Raw genomic sequence first — 22,945 nt, 5'->3', positions numbered from 1 at the left:
AGCGAGAGGGGGTGTATTGTTCCCCAGGTGCCAAGAAGGCTGAACTCCAGACCAGCTTGAGGGCTTGGGGGGAGGCACGACGGGAAAGTAAGGCTGAGCAGGAGGACAGGGATGGAGAGCCTGATAGCGAGGGGGCTGGGTTGTACCAACCTGAGGTGGGGAACCTGTTAGCGGGGCCCAGAACACTTTCCAGGAAGGGCAGCACTGTCTCTAGTGGTGGCTTATCAGAAGTAGAATTAACTGACCGGAGGGAGAAAAGACAGCTCACATGGAAGTTGGCGGAGCTGGAGAAAGAGAAGGAGGGACAGAGGATGGCTCACGAGTTAAGGCTGAGGGAAATAGATCTCCAGATCCTACAAGTCGGGGCACACACTGTTCCTAATGGTGGCAGCAAAGACAAATAAATCACCAGGGAACCCAAACCCTATCTGCCAAAAGACATAGTAGCTAGCTATAGTGCAGGGGATGATATTGCCAAGTGGCTAGCGGCCTATGAGGTCTCTTTAAGGGCCCATGGGGTGCCAGAGAAGTACTGGGGAGGGGGATTGTACAAGTACATGCCTCCAGCTGGTAGGGATGCATTATTGGCCCTAGAGCAGGATGAGCAGACCCACTACCCCACCATGAAAGTGGCGCTCGTAAGAAAGTTTGGACTAACACCCGAGAAGTACAGACAGAAGTTCCGGGGTAGCCACAAACTGGGCACACAGAATTGGGTGGATTTCCTGGACTATGCAAAGAAGGCATTAGAGGGTTGGATTCAGGGCAGTGAGGTGAGGGACTACGAGGGGTTGTTTGATTTAATGTTGAAGGAACACCTGCTCGAAAAATGTTTCCCTGAACTGCGTCAACACCTGGTGGATAGCAAGCTGACCAATCCCCGGAAGCTTGCTGAGGAGGCGGACATTTGGGCTAGTACCCGGGTGTCCACAAGGGGGACTGGAGGGGATACTCAAAAGGCCGGACAGGGCGCCCCCCAGAAGAAAGAGGGAGGGGAAAAGAAAAAGGAGTTCTCTAAAGGCCCCCAAAATAACTTCCAAGGAAAGGGAACAGGATTCACCCCTAGGGCTAACCCACCCAGAAACCCTAATCCTGGCCAGAGTCAGCAGCCAAGGGTTGTCCATTGCTTTGAGTGCGGTGGCCTCGGACACTATAAGGGAGATGCGAAGTGCCCGAAAAGACCACCCCCTCCCATTGGAGGAAAGGCCCCCGGAGTAGCTAGTGTAGTGCTCGGGGAGGAGATGCCCTTAACTAAGGGAAGGGAGTGGGCGGGTGTCACTTTAGTGTCCCTGGGAGAACGGGAGATGGTTCCTAAGATCCAGGTGCCCGCAAATACTATAAAGTATGGGCAGTGGGTCACCATCAATGGCCAAAGAGGGGAGGCTCTGAGAGACACAGGAGCCAGTATGACTATGGTACGTAGCCAACTGGTGTCTCCAGAGCAGGTAATTCCCGATGTACTCCACCCAGCCGCGATGGCTGACGGCAGAACCGGCCACTATCCGGTGGCCGAGGTTCCCTTTGAATGGGAGGGGGTTGCAGGTTCACTTCGAGTTGCCGTAAGCCCTGCCGTGCCGGTTGATTGTCTACTGGGGAATGACATGGAGCACAATGCTTGGAAGGAGGTGGAATACCGGACTCATGCTGAGATGCTGGGTACACCTGACTGGGCCTGTGTTAGCACAGGGTCCGCGACTACCCGGAGAGGGAGTTTGTTTCGACTGGAGCCTGGAACAAAGGCACAGCCGGCTGCCGACCAAGGGAAGAACCGAGGACAGGAGGAGCCTGCCTCGGCATCCGCGCCCCGTGTGACGGATAGGCCACCGGAGGTGGTGGACCAGGAGTCCGCGGTGGGGGATGTTACCAAACTGGAGGACCTACCCATCCCGGCCGAGTGGCACGTGGAGGGAGGGCCGACCAGGGAGGAATTCTGCAAGGGCCAGAGGGAGTGCCCTACCCTTGAGGGACTGAGGCGACAGGCCGAAGCCCAGGCAGCAGGGAACGTTGAGGGGAACTACAACCTTTACTGGTAGGATGGCCTCCTCTACAGTGAACCCAAGGCACCCCTACATGGATCGTCACGAGCCTTAGTAGTCCCTCAACGTTACCGAGCCTTCCTACTGGAATTGGCTCACGAGATCCCCTTGGCAGGACACCTGGGGCAAGACAAGACCTTCGCCCGTCTTGTCCCACACTTTTATTGGCCTCAAATGAAAGTGTCGTCCGACACCTACTGCCGGACATGTGTGTCTTGCCAAGCCAGTGGGAAAACAGGGGTGAAGCTGAAAGCTCCCCTGGAACCACTTCCTGTCGTTAGCACCCCCTTTGGAAGGGTGGGCATCGACATTGTGGGTCCATTAGATCCGCCTACTACAGCTGGTCACAGGTTTGTCCTGGTTCTGGTGGATCATGCCACACGGTACCCAGAGGCTATACCTCTAAGGACCATTACAGCACCTGTTGTGGCTAGGGCCCTGATGGGAATCTTTACCCGAGTGGGTTTTCCCAAGGAAGTTGTGTCCGACAGGGGGACCAACTTCATGTCAGCATACATGCGGGCCATGTGGAAGGAGTGTGGAGTGACCTACCGGTTCACAACTCCTTACCACCCCCAGACCAATGGTCTGGTGGAGAGGTTTAACAAAACCTTGAAAGGCATGATCAGAAGTCTGCCTGAAAGCCTGCGGAGGAAATGGGACGTCCTCCTACCCTGTCTATTGTTTTCCTACAGGGAAGTGCCACAGAAGGGAGTGGGCTTCAGCCCCTTCGAGCTTTTGTATGGGCACCCTGTGCGTGGACCTCTCAGCCTGGTGAGAGACGGATGGGAAAGAACTCCCAGAAAGCTTCCCCAGGACGTGGTGAGCTACATGCTGGCCTTCCGAAGCCAAATGGCTAAGTTGTGGAAGCAAGCTTCTGACAACTTGGAGGCCAGCCAAGCAGTAATGAAGGCGTGGTATGACCACAACACTCACCCGGTGGAATTGGAGCCTGGCCAGAAGGTGTGGGTGATCGAACCAGGAGAGCTTAGCGCCCTCCAGGATCGCTGGTCAGGACCCTTTGAGGTATTGGAGAAGAAGGGTAAGGCTACCTACTTGGTGGATCTTAAGACCCCTCGTCAGCCCCTACGGGTGCTGCATGCCAACCGCCTCAAACCCCACCACGAGAGGCCCGAAGTCATTTTGATGATGGTGACTGACGGAGCAGAGGACGTGGAAAGCGAGCCTCTCCCCGATTTGTTTGCGTCTCAAGAGAAGGATGGGTCGGTGGAGGGAGTGATTCTCTCCCCATCTCTAACTCCTAAACCGGACTGCCGCCAGGTCCTGGGACAGTACTCTTCGTTGTTCTCCCTTGTTCCGGGTAGGACTCACCTGTGCGTCCATGATGTGGACACAGGAGACAGCCCACCTGTGAAGTCCAAGATCTACCGGATGTCAGACAAGGTGAAGGCCAGCATTCACAGTGAAGTCATTAAGATGCTGGAGCTAGGAGTGATCGAACCTTCCAGCAGCCCCTGGTCCAGTCCGGTGATGCTAGTACCAAAAGCCGCACCACCGGGTGCCCAACCGGAACTGAGGTTCTGTGTGGACTACCGGGGACTGAACTCAGTAACCAAGACTGATGCTCATCCGATCCCAAGGGCGGATGAATTGATTGACCGGCTGGGAGCTGCCCAATATCTAAGTACCTTTGACCTTACTTCTGGGTACTGGCAGATCTCTCTGACTGACGGAGCTAGGGAAAGGTCAGCCTTCTCCACGCCCAAAGGCCACTACCAGTTCTGTGTGATGCCCTTTGGGCTCAAGAACGCACCTGCCACGTTTCAGCGTCTGGTGAACCAGATCCTCACTGGAATGGAGAGTTTCTCTGCTGCTTATCTGGATGACATAGCCGTCTTCAGTAACAGCTGGGAGGATCACTTGCGTCACCTGCAAGCTGTTCTCCAGGCCCTGAAACAAGCTGGTTTAACGATCAAGGCCAGCAAGTGCCAGATCGGGCAGGGGTCGGTAGTGTACCTTGGACACTTGGTGGGTAGGGGAGCGGTGCAACCCCTCCAGGCGAAGATCGAGGCCATCATGGCCTGGGAACCCCCCAAGACTCAGACTGAGGTCCGAGCTTTTCTGGGCCTCACCGGATATTACCGCCGCTTCGTGAAGGGATACGGTACCATTGTGGCCCCCCTCACGGAGCTTACGTCCAAGAAACAACCTCGACGGGTAGTCTGGACGGAGGCTTGTCAGCAGGCCTTTGTAAAGCTGAAGCAAGCCATGTGCGAGGCCCCGGTCCTACAGGCCCCAGACTTTTCCAAGGAGTTCATTGTCCAGACGGATGTATCGGAACATGGCATTGGGGCAGTGTTATCGCAACTCAATGAAGAGGGTCTGGATCAACCCGTGGTCTTCCTATCCCGGAGACTACTTCCCAGGGAACAGAAGTGGAGTGCAATAGAGCGTGAAGCCTTTGCAGTGGTATGGGCTCTGAAGAAGCTGCGGCCATACCTGTTTGGCACACACTTCCTAGTTCAGACTGACCACAGACCCCTTCGTTGGCTGATGCAGATGAAGGGGGAGAATCCCAAGTTGTTGAGGTGGTCTATCGCCCTACAGGGAATGGATTTTCAGGTGGAATATCGGCCTGGAGTGGACCACGCCAATGCAGACGGTCTCTCAAGGTATTTCCGCCTTAGTGATGAGAACTCCCAAGGGGTTGGGTAGCTCTCCCCACTTTCAGCTGGGGGGGACGCGTGTTAGACCTGTCAGCCCTTTGGGTGGTCCCTCCTCATCATTATTTATTTTGTCCCACTTTTGCCTCAAACCCTGTTAGTATTTTTCCTTTTTGGGAACCACCAGACTTTTTAGTGTTGATGCAGGGTCAGGGAGCCATTTTCCCTACCCCTGGAACTTCTGTCTGAGTGCCTGAAACACAAAATGGTGGCCACCCATTGTCACCTGTGACATCACTGGAACCTACTAGTACCTTCCAGAACATTCTAGAACCCTGTGACAGTGTGAGGCAGGTTTAGAATGTTGGGAAGCCAGCTCAGAGTTGGCAGTTGGAGTTGGCAGTTGGCACCTGACTGGTGAAGGGAGAGCAGCACAACACTGAAGGAGGAAGGAGTGAGGCAGCAGGGGTGGAAACTTGTGCCTGGAGTGGGGTTTGGAAACCCACCCTTGATACTAGTCCCTACTGACTGAGCCCAGCCTAGAGCCCTGTGTGGGATAAAGTCAAGAAGAACCAACTCAAGGACCTGAACAGCCGGAACAGGCCTTGAAAGTAAAGAACAGCAAGTTCCTGACCTGTCTATTGGTATCTTCCTGGAGTCCGACGCCGAGAAGCCTAGAGACCTGGGGCCGGAGGTGAAGAAGCGGCGCTGACTGGAAAGCAGACGTCGTACCCGGAGCCGCCAGAGGTCGAGAGAGGGCGTCGACAGAGGTCGTGGAGACACCAGAGGTCGAGGAGGAAGTCACCTGAGGTCGAGTGTGCGGCGTCGACGGGGGAGTGAAGTCCGCCCTCCGGAGTCGCCGGAGACCGAGGTGAATCGTACCGGAGGTCGGGAGTGGAGATCGCACTCCGGAGACGCCGGAACCTGAGGAAAGGAGCACCGGAGGTCGGGAGTGGAGATCGCACTCCGGAGTCGCCGGAACCTGAAGGGAAGAGCACCGGAGGTCGGGAGTGGAGGTCGCACTCCGGAGACACCCGGAAGTAGGGAGATCGTGTCCCTGTGACGCCGGAGACCAACATCGAATCGAGGCTGCCCAGCAACATCGAGCCGAGGCCGCCCGCCGACATCGATCCGGAACCACCTCACGGCGTCGACAGGAACTGACATCGAGCCGAGGTCGGCTAGCGACATCGAACCGGAACCGCCTCACGGCGTCGACACGACTCCGGCGGAGTCGGAAGTTCATAAAAAGGGCAGTAAGTGGAATAGAGGGCGCCTAAGGCCCTGTGGAGCCCTAAGAGACCATCCTAGGGGCTAGAGAGGTGTTAGGACCAGCCTGGGAGTGCCAGGGGTGGACTGAGACTGATACAGTGACCTGTGTGAGGGGTTGTGTAGTTTGGGAGAGCCAGATTCCTAGATTACCCTTGATCTACCTCAGTTTTAGCCTCAGCCTTATCCAAGCTAGGTGAGACACCCTCAGGCCATCCACATAACCACAAGCTGTGATTGGGCCAAATCAACCCTTAGTACCTCACAAATGTGACCTGATTTGAAAGTGTACTGATGGCTTATATTTATTGAGAGTATTGTATTCTTTGTATTTATCCTATTTATTGTCTCACAGTATTTATTCCCTCACAGTATTTATTTGCCTATGTATTTTATGCACATCTATTTATTCATTGATTATTTATGATCTGAGCTTATTTATTTGACCTACCCTTTTTACAGAAGAAGCTTTGTGTACTGTAAGTGTATTATTATTTATTTAACCTGCAACTAAGAGAAAACAAGATAAACACAGATATATTTTCATAAATTTTTACGGTGTAGTGTCGTTTTTGGAACGGATGCACGCATGGTTATTGTGAGGGTGTGACGTACGCTTAACACGGTGCCTGACCCCCGACCGCTCGAGCCAAGCTACCCCTTGTGTTGGGAAAAACCGGGTGACTGCTAACCCGGTTGCCCGGGGTTTTCTAACACAGTCCATAAGTGCGTCCATTCCTCGTCAGAAATAGGACAGTGAATCAAGTCTTCCCACATGGACATGTATCGGGAACGTGGGGATAGGGCGGTTTTAAGCAGAAAGGTATACAAAAAAGAAATCACCCCTTTCATGGAAGCAGATTTGGTGAGGAAGATCTCAAATTTTGTCAGAGGTCGGGTGGCTGCCTCTCGGACCTGGGGAATAAGGGCCCAATGCATCAATTGAGTATAATGGTACCTTTCTGTGCCCTCCAACCCATAATCCCGTTTGCAATTATCAAAGGTGAGAGGTTCAAAGTTATGGAATAAGTGTGTCAGAGCTAAGCAACCTCCTCGTCACCATGCATCAAAGGGTCCCTCATGTAGGGCCGGGGGGAAATGCTGGGTTGAAGTGGATCGGAGCAGACTGGGAGGGGAACGAAGCCCACCGCCCGTCTCCTGCGAGTCCCACACTCTGAGGGTAGTGCATGTGGGAGTGCTAATATAGGTATTCTGCGGTCTGTCCTTACGTGGGCGCCAGACTAAGTCCCATTGTCTGGTAGAGACTCTATCTAGCCGCAGATTCCTTACCTTTGTTCTTTTCTTTTCACGCCAGTTAAGCGCCGATCTGGTAAGAGCTAACCCTCTGTTGCTTTTTGACAGATTTTTTTCTCGACTTTTGTCGACTTCGGATTTTTTTTCCCCACTTTGTGTGCGAGGGATATCTTCGAGATTTGGTTTCAAGCCGTGCGGTGCCTGCCATCGCATGATGTTGGTCACCGATCCCCACCTCATCTGACTCTGGTGTCTCGAGCGCAACCATGACTCAAAGTCGTGCTCGGACTGCCGGGCCATGGCTCCGAAGGCCTTGAGGGATAAAGCTCCCTGCAGCCCAACAGTTGATACCTCAAAGACATCCCCACACACAAAGTGGAAAGAAATTCTGAATTCGACAAAAGTAGAGATAAAAATCTGCCAAAAAGCGACAGGGATATCTCTTCCCGGATCAGCGCTTAACTGGTGTGGAAAGAAAAGAACAAAGTGAAGGAATCTGCAGCTAGATAGAGTCAATGCATTATTGAAGATAAGTAACTTTTTCTACTCCACCCTACTCTGACACAGTACTCCACTGTACGTTACTCCACTCTGCACCACTTAATGCCATTGTACTCTATACCACTGTACCCCACTCTACAACACTGTACTGCACATCACTCCACTCCACAAAAATCAACTAGACTGTATGCCACTCTACTCTACATTACTTTCCAATATTGTGCGACACCCCACTACACTCTACTGTACAACGTTACTCCATTCTATAACACTTTACTAGACTGTATGCTACGCAACTTCACTCTACTGCACTCCCCGCCACTGTAATCTACAAGGCACCACTCCACTCTAAGACCCTTAACTCCACTCTACATTACCCCACGCCAGTGTACTCCACTATACTGCACTTTATCCAACTCTAGGCCAATGTACTATACTCCACTCTACTCCACTGTAAGCAACTCCACTCTACAACACTGTAGTACACTCTATGCCACTACTCCACTCTACGCCACTGTACTACACTGTATGACACTAGACGACACGCCACTCAACTTCTTTCTATGATTTACCACTCCACTATATGACACAGCACTCTACGACACTCTCCTCCATTGTACACTATGATACTCCACTTGACGATACTCCACTCTGACACTCTACTTCACCCTACTCCCCTCTTAAACGCTACTCCAGTCTACGACACCCTACTCTACTGAGTGACATACCATTCCACTGTACAACTCAATTGCCCAGTCTAGGATACATGACTCCATTAAATGGCACACCACGCCACTACACTACATAACACTTTACTACACTGTACGGTATGCGACCAGGTATGGTTCTTTCGTATGAGTGTTAGAGCATCATCCTGCTAATATTTTTGCCCCTCTGGGTTTAACTAAAGTGAATAAAGCAAGTGTTAATCAGCCCACGGCAGTGAGCTGCCTCCCTGCTCCTCTCTCACCAGAGCAGCCCCGCCCGCAAAGCTGCTGCAGCAAGAAAAAATAAAATGATAATTACCTCGATATATTATCATTTTATTTTTTCTTTATTTCACTGCTGCAAAACAGTAGGGTGACACTCCTCCACCTTAGCTGAGGAGCCGACACTGATCGCAGGCCGATGAGGCTGGTAAAGTGCCATGCACAAATAAATCCCATCAGTATAGATTTTCTGCGACCTCCAAGTACATAAACTCGGAATGGATACCATTAATGCTACGCTAATGAGGTGTGGATTATTCATTAATGCCTGAGAATGAAAACATGTCATTAGTAATGCCATTACTGTACTACACTCTGTAAACGAGATGTAACTCCCATGCATGTGGCTTTCCCACTTCAGCTCTGTGTGATGACGACAAAGGATAATGTTCCTGGATCTGTAGGATGCATGGCTGTCTGCAAGGAGGGCCTGAGAATGTCTGTGACAACACATAGGATGAGGCGCTGGCAGAGTCCTACAGCTTGTCATGAAACACGTCACAAGCAAGACTGATGTTTGATGCAGCCTGGTGTCTATTATATTAGATACCGTGAGTCATACTCGTGCCTCATGGGTGTGTTTATTCCATGAACCCTCCCTCTCTAGTGTTTCCCGACCCTGTGCCTCACCAGTGGCAATTAATGCATGTTTGCTATGTTTGTTTATGGCGTGACGAAAGCAGGGGCTTCCAAATGCAAGCAATAAAATGCAAGCCATTTGTCAGGACATAAACAAAAACAGAGGGCCTGGTCAGAGACGTTTTAAGGCACAGGTAAAGTGGCCTCAGCTCTGGCCCAGGGGCCCCAAAATGACAGAGGCCCTCTTATAGAGCCAGCTCTGTTCTGCAGAGATTCTTGCCCTGATGACATTGAATAATTATTTAAACAAATTGTTTTAAATACGTTTTTTTAAATGTATTTTGAACGTAGGTGGTGTGAGAGGCTATTAATTCATTCTGTAGGGAAATGTTATGTTTGTTTCATGCAGCAGCCATAAAAATGCTTTCTTTTAGATTAAAACAGGACCTCAGATTTGAGAAATGTGAGGGCGTCACAGAAATTATTTGCAGTAATATTAGTGAGCATTATTGATGTTATAAGTGCATTCTAACAATTGCTTTATTAACCTTGTAGCTTTCTCACCCATGCTTTAAAATGCACCATTTGCCCACTATTTTTTTCAAAATGTTCTCCGATAGAACGCCAGAGCCCTTCTCATGGCGGTCGAGCTTGCATCATGAACTTTTACACCCCACCACTTATAAATGTCACCATCCACCACTGTACGCTACTACACTGTACTCCTCTAAACTCAATTCCAACCGCCAATACTCCAGTCTATGACAATAAAGTTTTCAACACTCTCCTCCACTGTACTGTATGACATTTCACATAATAACTCTTCACTTGCGACACGGGACTCTACGGTTTAAAACACATTTTTATAAATTTATTTTTAAAATCCATCAGAATTAAATGAAACACCCTAAGGTTAAACCTTGGTTATAGTTAGGAAATCTATTACCCCTATTCAGTCCAAGTTTAAACTACAAAAACATTAAAAATTCTTAAGTTATAATTATAACTTTCATTTTCAATTTATCCACCACCTTCATATTATTACAAGTAGCGGACCTCATTAGACAATCATTATAGCTTGCTAACCAGACAATACTAACTATAACTTGCCACTCTACCATGCACCGTGTTCTCACAAATAATGAAACTCTACTGTGCAACCCTACACTGTACAAGGACTCTCCGCCACTCTACTGCATGACACTCGACAAGACTGAACTATACAACAGTCTACTCCACTGAGCTACAGTATATGCCACTACACTCTACAACACTCTCTCCTACACTCCACCACACTCCATTTCATGACACTCCAGTTGACGATACTCCACTGTACAACAGTCTGCTCTACTGCTCAACACTGTACAACACGCCGCTCCACTCTACTCCACTGTACTCCATGATACGACACACCACACCACTCTATTGTATAACATTTTACTCCACTGTATGCTACGACACTCCACTGTATGCTTCGACATTCCTCTGTACTGAACTCCACTCTATTCCACTCTACAATACTCCACTCTACGACACTAATTTCTAGGACACTCTCCTTCACTGTACTACACTCCACTTTACGACACTCCAATCAATGACACTACACACTGCGATTTGAAACACAGTTTTATTAAAAACTATTAACATACAATGAAAAAAAACAAAGGTTGAGGATAATTTATAGTTAGAAATACCTTATGTATTATTTCTATACAAACCCAAAGTAAAAATCATAAACCTTAACAATTATAAAGTTATAATTATAACTTCAATTTACTATGTCACGTACCCCCGAACACAGTCTTGTCACCTCACTCGCTACACTACTTTATAACTCATGCCTTTTCCATAAACTGTTTATACCTTTGCATACAACATCACTTATAGCATGTGAAACCATAACCATAACATTTATAACAACATTTATAACTTCTCAAATTACATTATTTGTCACAACTCAGTGCATGGTAGAGTGGCGAGTTATAGTTAGTATTGTCCAGTTAGCGCGCTGAGAAGAGTGTCTAATGAGGTCCGCTTGTCATAATAATATGAGCGGCGTAGAGTGGAGCTGCATAGAGTGGAGTGGCACAGAGTTAAGTGGGATAGATTAGAGTGGCATATAGTGGAGTGGCGTACAGCGGAGTCATGTACAAAGGAATAGCCTATAGTAGAGTGGCCTACAGTGGAGTGGCCTACAGTGGAGTGGCATAGAGTGGTATAGCATACAGTGGAGTTGCTTACAGTGGAATAATGTAGAGTGGATTGGCTTACAGTGTAGTGGCTTTTATTGGAGTGCCATAAACTGGAGTGTTGTTCAGTGTAGCGGCATACATTGAAATAACATTTACTGTAATGTCGTACAGCGAAGAGTGGTACAGTGGCGTGGCATACTGTAAAATAGCGTAGAGTGGAGTGGCATAGAGTGGAGTGCCATACAGTGTAGTGGTGTATAATTGAATACCGTAGAGTGAAGTGGCATACAGTAGAGTGGCGTACAGCGAAATAGCATGCATTGGAGTGGGGTAGAGTGGAGTCGTGTAGAGTGGAATAGGGTAGAGTGCAGTAGCATAGAGTGGAGTGGCATACAGTTGAGTAGTGTGGAGTGGAATAGCATTGAGTTTTGTGGCGTTAAGTTTAGTGACGTACAGTGGAATGGCATAAAGTGGAGTAGCTTAGAGTACAGTATCGTACAGAGGAATAACGCAGACTGCATAAGCATAGAGTGTAGTGACGTACAGTGGAGTGGCGTTTAGTGGCGTGGCATGACGTAGACTGTAGTGTTGTACAGTTTAATACCATACAGTGGATTGTGGTAGAGTGGAGTTGCTTATACTGCAGTTGAGTACAGTGGAGTGCCCTAGAGTGGAGTACAGTGGAATAACATAGAGTTAAGTTGTGTACCATGAAGTGGTGCAGAGTGGAATGGCATACAGTAGAGTAACAGAGTGTAGTTTCTTAGAGTGGAGTTGCGTACAGTGGAGTAGTGTACAGTGAAGCGGTGTACAGTGATGTGGCATAAGCTGGAGTGTAATAGAATAGAGTGGTGTACAGTATAATAGTGTTGAGTAGTGTAGAGAGGAGTCGCATAGAGTGGAGTGGGGTACAGTGGATTAGCTCACAGTGGAATAGATCATATCGGAGTGGCATGAAGTTGAGTGGCGTAGAGTGGAATGGCTTGTTAATTGAAACCGATGTAGCGTGAAAGTATGTGAACAGATGTAAATGTTATGTGGCAGGAATATACATTATGATGTGTCAATGTTAATTGTGGTAGTATATGCAAATAGTGTAAGTAGTGTTAAACTTCTAAGTTGTAAAAAACAGTTGTATATTGTGCCGCGGTATACTATGGTAGGTTCGTGGTATACCGAAGTATATAGGGCTGAGAGGTCACTATATGATTGGCTAATGGCTGTGCTTACCAAAGGTAAAAGGCAGCCATATACTTTTGATCACAGTTTTGCTGTATTCTACGTTTGGCTGTTTTCTGGGTTAGGGTCTAACATATAGGTAAGTATTAGGCTTTTATTTAAGTGGTAATAGGTCATTTTTTATTTATAAATGTATTTATGTTTTTATATCAGTCTAGGGTGAACAGCACTTTTTTTGTTAGTAGCGCAGTAATTGTCAGGTATTAACGCACTACTGTGTTGCCTTTTTTGTGCATATTTAAATTTTAAATATAGAAAAAACACTTGAATATACTATATTTGTAAAATATGGTGTATTACAGTGCATTTCTAATTAATTGACAGTTTAAAAACAAAAATGTATTTTGGTACCATGGTACTCCCTAGGTAGGTGTATTTTTTTTAAATATATAGAAACTTATAAATATTTTCCCCTACCTATTACCACTTTACTAAAGTGATAATAGGTAGGGGAAAATAGCAAACCTAATACTTACCTAGATCTGAAGGCGTAACGGAGAACACAGGCATACCGTACCTAAAAAAAAAAATGGCTGCCATAAACTTTTGTAAGGGAAATCATTAGCCATTCACCTAATGACTTGTCGTTGCTATGTCCCACGGCACTGCTGCGAAAGACCAAAAAATACTGCAATATTTTGGGAAAATTCCGCAACAGATATTTCCAAGTTAAAAATCCCTTATAACTTAAAAGAATACATGCTCTGCTTACCTGTGGTACCCAAAAGAATATTCTGAGCACCATAATGTTTAATCCAGCTACCTTTAATTTAAATCCTTGCAGCCGTGTTGGTGCTACGTGAAATATACAAGTCTATGTAAAATGAATTGGATTGCAAGTGTGTTTTGGAACCCCCCCTTTTTTCTTTGTACCCCTCTGAGCAAACGTTGCAAAACTTTCAATTTAATGGGTGCAATGTGATGGGTGCAATAGGTCTGCAAAGTTTCGCAGAGATTTGTCAAACTTGTGGAAAGGTATTAAGAGACAAAACTCGGAGGAATCCATATCTCTGGTTACCTTAACTATAACTGCAGAGTGGATATATATGTATATATATTTTGTTACATTTTATTTCCTAACTGTAACTTGTAACCACTGAGTGTGTGTGTGGTGTGTGTGAGTGGCTGTATAGGTCAGTGAGTGGGTCTGTGAGTGACTGTATGGGTCTGTGACTGGGTATGTGAGTAGTTAAGTGTCTCATTGGGTGTCTGGGTGGATGCGTGAGTGAGTGGGACTGAGTGGGTGTGAGAGTGTCTGAGTGGATTTGAGAGTGCCTCCATGAGTGTGTGAGTCAGTCTGTGAGTGAGTACATGAGTGTCTGAATGAGCCTGTGAGTGGGAGCGTGAGTCTCTGAGTGGGTCTTTAAGTGGGTGTGTGATTGTCTGAGTGGGATGAGAGTCAGTTCATGAGTCTCTGAGTAGGCCTGGGAGTGGGTGTGAGAGAGTCAGAGTGGGTGCATGAGTGTCTGAGTGGGTCTGTGAGTGGGTGCATGAGTGGGTCTCTGCACAGTGGTGGGCTGAGTTTGATCCCAGGGACCCCATCCCCCAGGGCCTAGCCATAATTAAATGGGGGAGGGGGCCACGTGCCCCCCTCCCGATTTCATTTCCAGGGACCCCAGCCCTGGGCCTGACCTTAATATATTTATAATCGACCCCCCTCCCAGGCCGATTTCGGCCCCCGGACCCTATACCCTGGGGCCCGGCCGAAATGTGATGGTGGAGGGGAGCCATGCACCCCCCTCTCCCTGGGCCGATTTTGGCCTGGGGACCCCATCCTCCAGGGCCTAGACAAAATGTGATAGGGAGAGGAGCAGTGTGGCCCCCCTCAGCCCTGGGGACTGCATTTCCCAGGGCCCAGCCACAAACAAATGGGGGGGGGGGGGACCACACGGCACTCCTTCCCATGCCGATTTGGATACCAGGGACCCCATCCTCTGGGGTACAGCCATATCTCCAGAATGCCCTGGAGCTTACCTATTTCACCCAGTGTGCATCATGGGGATCGTGGGGGGGGGGGGGCGGGGGGGGGGGGGGGAGAGCATCAAGGCCCCCGCAGTCCCAGCCATCTGCCTGCCTCCTGCGGGAGCTGGCATTGCAATTGCACACTGGGAGCTCCTGCAAATGCAGCTCCTTGTGTGCAAAAGCAAAATAGTTTCATCACTTTCCCCGCCCGCATGTCTGGGGACAGGGAAAGAGATGAAACCTCTGCTTCCAACAGGCGGGAGAACTTTGACAGCTCCCGCCCCACTGGAACCGGAGTGTTTGCTTTTGCTTGGCGGGAGTTGTCAGAGGTTTTGAGCATAAACTACTGATGTGTATACTTTCCAGCCATTTAAATTACATCATAAAAGCACGTGGGGGATTGGAGGGGAAACAGGGTGGCATACATAGCGAGCTTTGGGTAAGCTACCTATGACATTTGGCCGTGCAAAAATACTGGTTTGAGAATTCTAATGGTGTAAGTGACACCTTCACAGTTCCTGGGAGCTGTATTACAAACGGCTCTTCTATTTCACTTTCACCTTGCAGACAGAGCACTGTGCCACGAAAAAAATAAAACAAATGTCCATGAAAGAAGAATGCTTGATGTCTGAGGTGGTACTCTGGGAAAATCTAGTACCTCGCTATGGGTATTTCCTTGTAGTGTTTGGGCAGTAAGTTATTGAAATGATTTGCATTTTTAAAATGGAGGCATTGTGAAAAGATCTGGCCAGCCGCAGCTGCTGCAGGTAAGAGCGGTGGGGCAGTACGGCCAGGTGAGGGGCTATTTCGGGAGACGAGTATGAGGGAAAATTAATTATTTATTTAATTTTCCCAAATAATTTTCCCTCGTGGTAGTCTCTCGAAATCCCCCTCACCAGGCCCCACCGCTCTTACTTGCAGCGGCCATGGCTGGATCTGGTACAGGATTCTAGTGTCCCTAGAGCTGTATTACTGGAGGCGAAGGAAAACATCTCTCATGTGGAGGATTTCTGTATTATTAAAGGGATCTACTGCAGGTATTTCTCACCCTAATAATCTGACACACTGCTGCATGCGGAGGAGTTTACCTTTGGCGAAATGATCCCTATGATGGTCTCAAACCGTTTTGTCACACACACTAAATGTTATGGCAATCATCTCATACTATGTGTAGAACACAACTTTGTAACTAATATGGTTAAGATATTTAGAAATACTTTATCAACCACTTAAACAGCAAAACAAATGGTGGTGCCAGATATTACTCATCAGGAACATACCAATTAGAGTTCCATATCCTTTGTTCTGAACATCACTTTGGTTGCTAAAAAGTTTCTATGTCTAGGAAAAACAGCTGAAAGCTATACCTCAATTGCTTACTTTATTGCTTATCAGGCATATATCCAAACTAACACATGGCAAGCGTTTTTATAATGGTGTCTGGAATTTGCCAAACTCCACAAAATAGACTTGTCTTATGCTTGTGGCCTTGTTATGTTATGTTAATATATATTTATAAAGCGCCAAATCACCAACGGTCTCTAAGCGCTACCACATTGACCCAAAACCCAGAAGTCCCCTACTGCCAGCTGATCGAGCAAAGGTGGGGAAGCTTATCCAAATGCCTCAGTAAATAAGGTGGTCTTCAATTTCCTCCTAAAAGGACGTAGCGTAGCTTCCCCATGTAGGCTCTCCGGTAGCTTGGTGCATGAGGTTTTATCTAATGAGCTCATAGACGCTGGAAAGTACGAAAATAAAAAGCAAAAATGTGTGTGATCTAGGTACAATTTTGAAATGCAATTATAAAGCAAACTGACTGCCAGTTATGTAAGTTTATAAAGGTCATACCCATTCTTATACATGAATAGACGTTCTGCTTCAAGATGGCTTCAATAAACGTTGAAACCCTATGATAGATAACCTATGATATTTTTCAATGCTGGTCTGAGCTTACACTTGTCCGCGCCACACAACTGGCACTTCTAGGCTGCCTAGGGCGACTGCAGGAGGCAGGTGTAAGGAGACAGGCAAATCAGAAAAGGAGAAACAAAATTAAAAGACGAAACTAGATCCCTACAGTGCCCTTTCACAACACACCGGTCAACACCAGTGAGCCCAGTGAACTACAACTTCCAGAATCCCTGCTAATCACGTGACGAGCAAGTGGGGTCCATGTGACCGCCACAATGGGACCGTTCTTGGCCAATAAGGAAGCACTGTGTTCCTTCTGATAAAACCACGCCCACACTGGCATTAACTGGTAGCAGTCTGCAGTGGGTCCTCCGGGACACCTGCACCCCTGGCAGTAGAAGCAGTGATTTGGTGGGGGGGCTCAACAGTCAAAGGCCCACCCCTGCAACCCCCAACAGCCACTGACAGGTGCGCGACCAGGGCAAAGAACAGGGACAGGAAGTGCAAGAGCAGCACCAGGCAGCGCTCCAGGCTGTGAAATGAAAACTTAGCAAAAGTAAACTACACACAATAAAACTTTGCTGATTGCCCGGTGATTTGCTGTTAAAATAAAAATTACAAATTACAACATTTTTAACTGAATATCAGGCACCGGGTTGTCCGAAGCAACCGAGTAGCTGCGAACCGGGTGAGGAAGATAGATGGCTCTAGCGCTGAAGCTGCAAGTTAAAGATAAAGCGTGGTGGAAGTATTAAAAACAAATGAAGGAGGGCGAGTCGCACCGTGCGCCAGAAAAGAAAGGCGCGGTTGCCATACTTGAAGATACAGCTTGGCATGCTGTGGTGGAACAATTATAAAAAAAAGAGTTCTCGCAACAACACATGAATAATGGAAGCGTAACTAAACTGTACTTGAGCGGCGCTTCTGTGGGAAAAAAACTGAAGTGACATATTGCTGCATAAACCATTTAGGAAGCAGCATATGAGAGTGATACTGTACAAAACCAATGGCAAGGCAGCAGGCGGGAGGAAAATCCTTTATCAAATACTGCAGGTCTTGCACACAGCACATGCGCGCCGGCTAGACTCGACCTAAAAAAGGAACAACAAGCATTTACAATGCAACGGTCTCGGCATTGTTAAAGTTAGAGCTATTGGCATTGCTCATAACATTATTTTTGTTTAGGTTTTTGTTTTTAAAACATTTAAAGAAATGGCATTGTTATTTACAATGTCAATAGCTTAATCACTCTCAAATTCGAGACCTATTGCATTTGCACCCACACACAGAGCCACACACACAAATAGAGCCACCCACACACACAGAGCCACCCACAGAGTCTACTCACATAGAGCAACCCACACACAAATAGAGCCACCCACAGGGCCACCTAGACACACACACACACGCAGCCGGACACGGGAGCCGAGAGCAGGGGGAGAGGACGCCATAAACACCACCGCCTTTCTCCGTGGGCTTTAATCCCTTTAAAGTAGTAAAAGCAGAAAACTGTGTATAATATGTTGACCGTATATTCTCATTCCAGTAGGCCTTCTCAGTGGGTTCTTTCACCTGATGCGAAGATCAGCCCTGCAGGAGCACGTTATAGTCCCAGTGAAATAGCACAGGTGGCTGATGTACATGCAAGCGTGACGTGGGTGTAACCTGTAGACCATATGTCTAAAGTAGGGAAAGTTCTTCTAAAACATTAAATCTCGCGAGCGAGACCTAAAAAAACATCGATTCCTCCAATTCCCACAACTCTCCGACAGGAGTGACCCCTGTTAGAGACACCAAAGTGTGAATAGAAAATGCAGAGATTTGGATTGTTTTAATAAATATCAAATATGGTTCTGTAGGAAGCCACGCAGCTAAGTGACACCAATTCAACCGAACATGTAAAGTTTGGTCAGCTGGGTTTATACCACGCATAACTTCATCAACATCATCCAGTCCATGTTTTTTTTTGCAACAGCAGCGTACATGTTGGAACTTGGTAGCTCAAACGTACAACAGCAAAAGAGAACGCACATGTCCAGAATGCAAAAAGCTGTTTTGTGTCATTCGACATGGGACCGCGGGCAACTAGTCCGCGTCACTCGCTTAGAAATAGAGCCTACGTCTCTTTCCTAACTTTTCTCTCACCTGTGGCTCCAAACACGACAATGATGCGCTTCGACATGGTGGAACAACAGGTAGATGCTCGCTGGCAGGAGCGTTGCACTACACAGCGGTGGGGTTGATGGATCTGTGCCTGATGGTCTCTGCATGCCCCCACTCACTCTCTTGTGTCGCAAGCGTGCGCCCTGCGCTCTTCAGCAGCTATATCGCGCCGAGGGGGCGGGAACAACGTCACGCCCTGATGTCATGCAGGCCTCTTGCTGATTGGATGGTGGAGTGTATGTCAGATTGATCGATGTATTCTTCGTCGTAGTTCCGCGGGCAGATGTTTGGAAGTCCTTAAATTTATTCACTAAAGCTTTTTATGATATATCTTGTTAGGGTAGCTTCTCGGTCCCTTCCCGAGTAGGCTGACTTAATGCCACACTGGCACTGGCACATACCTGCGTGCACAGCCTGAGAGGACAGGGGAGAGGAGACCAGAGCAGCAGCCGAACACGGGAGCCGAGAGCAGGGGAAGAGGACGCCATTAACACCACCACCTTTCTCCGAGGTCAAGCAGAAATGCCTCGGAGAAACGCAGCGGCATTTTCGGATCCGGGGGCGTGTTTTTCTTTCTCTCCTCTTGCCATTGGCTGGAATGTTTACATTCCTGAGGAGAGAAAGAAAGTAAAAAACACGCCCCCGAATCCGAAAAAGACGGGGCTTCTTTGGAGAGACAAAGCTCTTCTCCAATGGCTGACCAGCATTTAAGAGGCCAGCCAATGGAGAAGAGGGGCGGGTTAAAGGTTAAAGCCCCACTTCTGAAACATTAAATCTCGCGAGCGAGACTGCGCAAGCGCAGCCTTCGCTAGCCGAGATCTAAAAAGGGTTTGCCAATAGGGCATGTGGAGCAGGGCAATATTCGGCATCCATGACTGATAGAGTAAGCAACTGAAGGATGAAGGACACAAAAGGAACTGCATTGAGTAATTCATAGGAGATATCAGAAGAATGTAATTTTCTGTTGCATCTGGCAAGAAAAAAAAATGCCTGCCTTCTAATGTGCATGATACTTTTTCATTTGTCTGCTTAATTTCGCCCTAATATTTATATGATTAAGCCTAAATTGTAATCATTATTCCTAGAAATTGTTAAAGATATAATAATATGGGGTTAAGGATATGCTTTATATCTAGGCATCAATTTACGAATTTCCTTTTACAATTCTCATTTAACGGTGTTACGGTCAAGAATGTCATGTTTGTGCTTGGCTATCCAAGCTTGATTTCATTCAATGCTGCAGTTTCTTAGTGGTCAGCCAAAATACATAAGTATTATTTTATTGCTAGTTTGTTTCCAGATGCAATACTAAAATCCCCAATTACTGCTTTTTTTTCGGCTAGCATGTTAAGCGCAAAGGTACGAACTGCCCCATTTAAATCACTTCTTTCTCGACATAAATCAAATTCTTCCCTTAAAACGTTCCACAGTTGATGGTAGTTGTGCTGTTTCCATTTCTAGATCCATGGTAAGCTCTGCATATTTTGCTTGCTTTGTGAAGCATATGTCCGATGGTTGCAGCTGCAGGGATCAACGCAGACCACCGACCCTGAAGACATCATACGATATGCTAAAGAATGGGATTTTTACAGAATGTTTGGAATAGCATGTCTCGGTAAGCATTTTAAGTTCTCTCTTTAAAGCTAGATAATTTTGCCTAGTCTTGTTTATTAAGGATTAAAAAGGAAAGTCATGTTTGTCATTAGGTCAAAGTCTAGCTGGTTTGATAATGACATCTTGGGGGCATTCGGAAAGCTTCCCTGGAATGAATTCCACAGATTGCTTACCATTGGCTTTTTGGTTTGTAACTCACATTTGCTTTCTTTCTATTTGCTGGCTTTATTTGTTTTAGGCTGTCCAGCTTGAGTTCGTCCCTTCCCTTGCCCAAACTCTATTTACTGTATTCTTCCACCAGTGCTGGATTTCTGTAAACAGGCCTTTAAATCTTTTTCTTATCTTGTCACATTTGCTGTGAATTCAAAGACAGGGGTCAAATGCTAGGCTCCGTCTTCCAGGGAGCTTGTTCTTTACTTTTCTTTCACTGACTTCAAAGTGAGAGGATTTGTGGGACAATTATGCTGGCTACTGCTGGCTTGAGGAAGGCTGTACGGTGTAATTTTCTTTCTAGCATAGCACACTACAACATTTCAGAATATCTCAGAACTAGGACAGCACAAATGAAGCACATATTTGGGCGGAAACAAATATTTGAATATGATCAAAACAAGTCAATACTAGGTGAAGACATTCCCACACATCGTTTGTGTGTGGTATACTTTTATAAGTAAAACTGTATGTCTATGCAAATGTAATGGTAATTTCAATTGAAGATGTGGTGTCTGTAATGGCAATACGCTACCACACCATGCATACTCCACTGTACTCTACCCTGCACCACTTCACAATACTCTGCACCAATTCACACATGACTCAACGCCTCTGTACTCTACACCATTCCACTCTATGTCAGTGCACTCTACCCCACACTACTCTACTATGCACCATTTGACTCTTCGCCACTGCATTTCATACCACTCCACTCCTCGGTGCCACCCCACTCTGCCACTCACCCCTGTAACACTGTACTCTACGCAAATACACTCTACTCTGTACCACTCCACTCTACTCTACGCCAGTGCACTCAATGCAAATCCACTCTTCTACATTCTAATCTACTCTACACCACAGCACTTTACTCCACTCTTCCACTGTACTCTACCAGACACCACTCCACTTTGAAACAATCTACTCTATGCCACTGCACTGGGCGCCATGGTGCTCTGCGCCACTCTACACTGCACCATTCTTCTCTGCACCAATCTACTCTGCATCATTCCACTCTTCTCTAACCACTGTATTCTACGCTTACGCGCTTTACACCACTTTACTCAAAACCAAGGCACTCTGTGCCAATCTACTCTGCACCGCTGCACTCTATACCGTTATACTCTACTCTGCACTCTGGCAACTGCACACTACACCATTGTACTCTACATCACTCTACTCTGAACCGCTCTACTCTACGCTATTGCTCTCCATGCCACTCTACTATACACCACTGCACTCTATGCCACTACACTTTACTCTACCCTGCCCTACTCTAAGTCACTCTATTTCAATGCAATTTATGCCACTGTACTCCACTCTACCCTGCACCACTACACTCTACACCACTACACTCTATGCCATTCTACCCAGCTTTGGCAGCCTACGCAGCAACCCTACACACATGCCTATTCCCTGCTGACGAGAGGTAATAACCTCGAAACACGTGTCCAGGGATGGCCAATGCGACTTTAATTTTGCTTAATACTGGCACGGACGCTTCATTCGCCCGCACCTTCGTTGTATCAGGATACATTCCCGTCCACCGTTTCAGTCACCTCTGGGCCTATTTGCTGTACTCGTCTTTCGAGATTCGTTTGCGATACCCGGCGCCCGGACTTCTTAAATTGATCCCGGTAGCAGCCATTAATGACGATGACTTCTGATTGCCAAATATCTTCGTGGACCCAGATTACGCGCTGATTTATGCCCGCGTTTGTTCCTCCTCAACCGGATTCCTTTACCTGCATTACGCCCAGCACACACTGTAATTATGACCATTGTCCTGATGATGGCCTGGAATCAATCAGGCTGAAACGCCGTCGACTACTTCCAGCAAAGAATTTTGGCATTTTTTGTGGTCAATCTAATTTGCTCATTGAAAAACCAGATTGTATATAATAATTTTTTCCTCGATCACATTGTTATTATATTGTTTTCGCCGTTCACGCTGTCTTCACCCATTGTGTCACTGCGCCGTTCACTATCACTAGCACGCCCAGTGCTCACTTGAGTGTTTTGGTCATTTGTACCTTTATTGTACTGTAGTGCTGTAATAACTACCTACAATATATATCCTTTTCTTATTTCCTTGTGGTCTCCCTTCCTTTTTCCCCTTTCCCTTTGTGATTTATATCACTGACTTGGTACTTGTTATCTTTTAAATGATATCCAGCTGAGACGTTGTTGTTTTGTTATAAACAATTGCCCGGTCTCTGCTGGGAAAACGGGCTTACTCCTGTTTATTGTTTCCTCAGTACTCTGGCAGAGGTGCACTCGCTGATGCTGACTTCATGGACCATAATGCTTTGGGGTAACACGCTGGTAGGACGAGCAGTGTGCGACCAATTGGATTTGTGTTAATATTCAGGCTCCCTTGAGCCGGTGGGGCTGACGAGCTC

The 22,945-nt window shown here is 47.2% G+C and overlaps 1 protein-coding gene across 3 annotated transcripts in view; it reads left to right on the top strand.

The window, feature by feature from the left end:
* Positions 1-22,945, top strand: part of ARV1 (ARV1 fatty acid homeostasis modulator) — a 130,840-nt gene that overhangs the window by 59,483 nt on the left and 48,412 nt on the right. For all 3 annotated transcript variants that reach the window (XM_085612039.1, XM_085612038.1, XM_085612040.1), the window contains exon 3: positions 20,181-20,334. In XM_085612039.1, coding sequence (XP_085468165.1) covers positions 20,181-20,334 — 154 coding nt within the window. The remainder of the gene's footprint in view (positions 1-20,180; positions 20,335-22,945) is intronic.

The sequence above is a fragment of the Triturus cristatus genome, chromosome 6 (assembly GCF_964204655.1).
Source record: "Triturus cristatus chromosome 6, aTriCri1.1, whole genome shotgun sequence".
Lineage (NCBI taxonomy): Eukaryota > Metazoa > Chordata > Amphibia > Caudata > Salamandridae > Triturus > Triturus cristatus.
The sequence above is the reverse complement of the archived record's forward strand: the minus strand, read 5'-3'. Positions and strand labels throughout refer to the sequence as shown.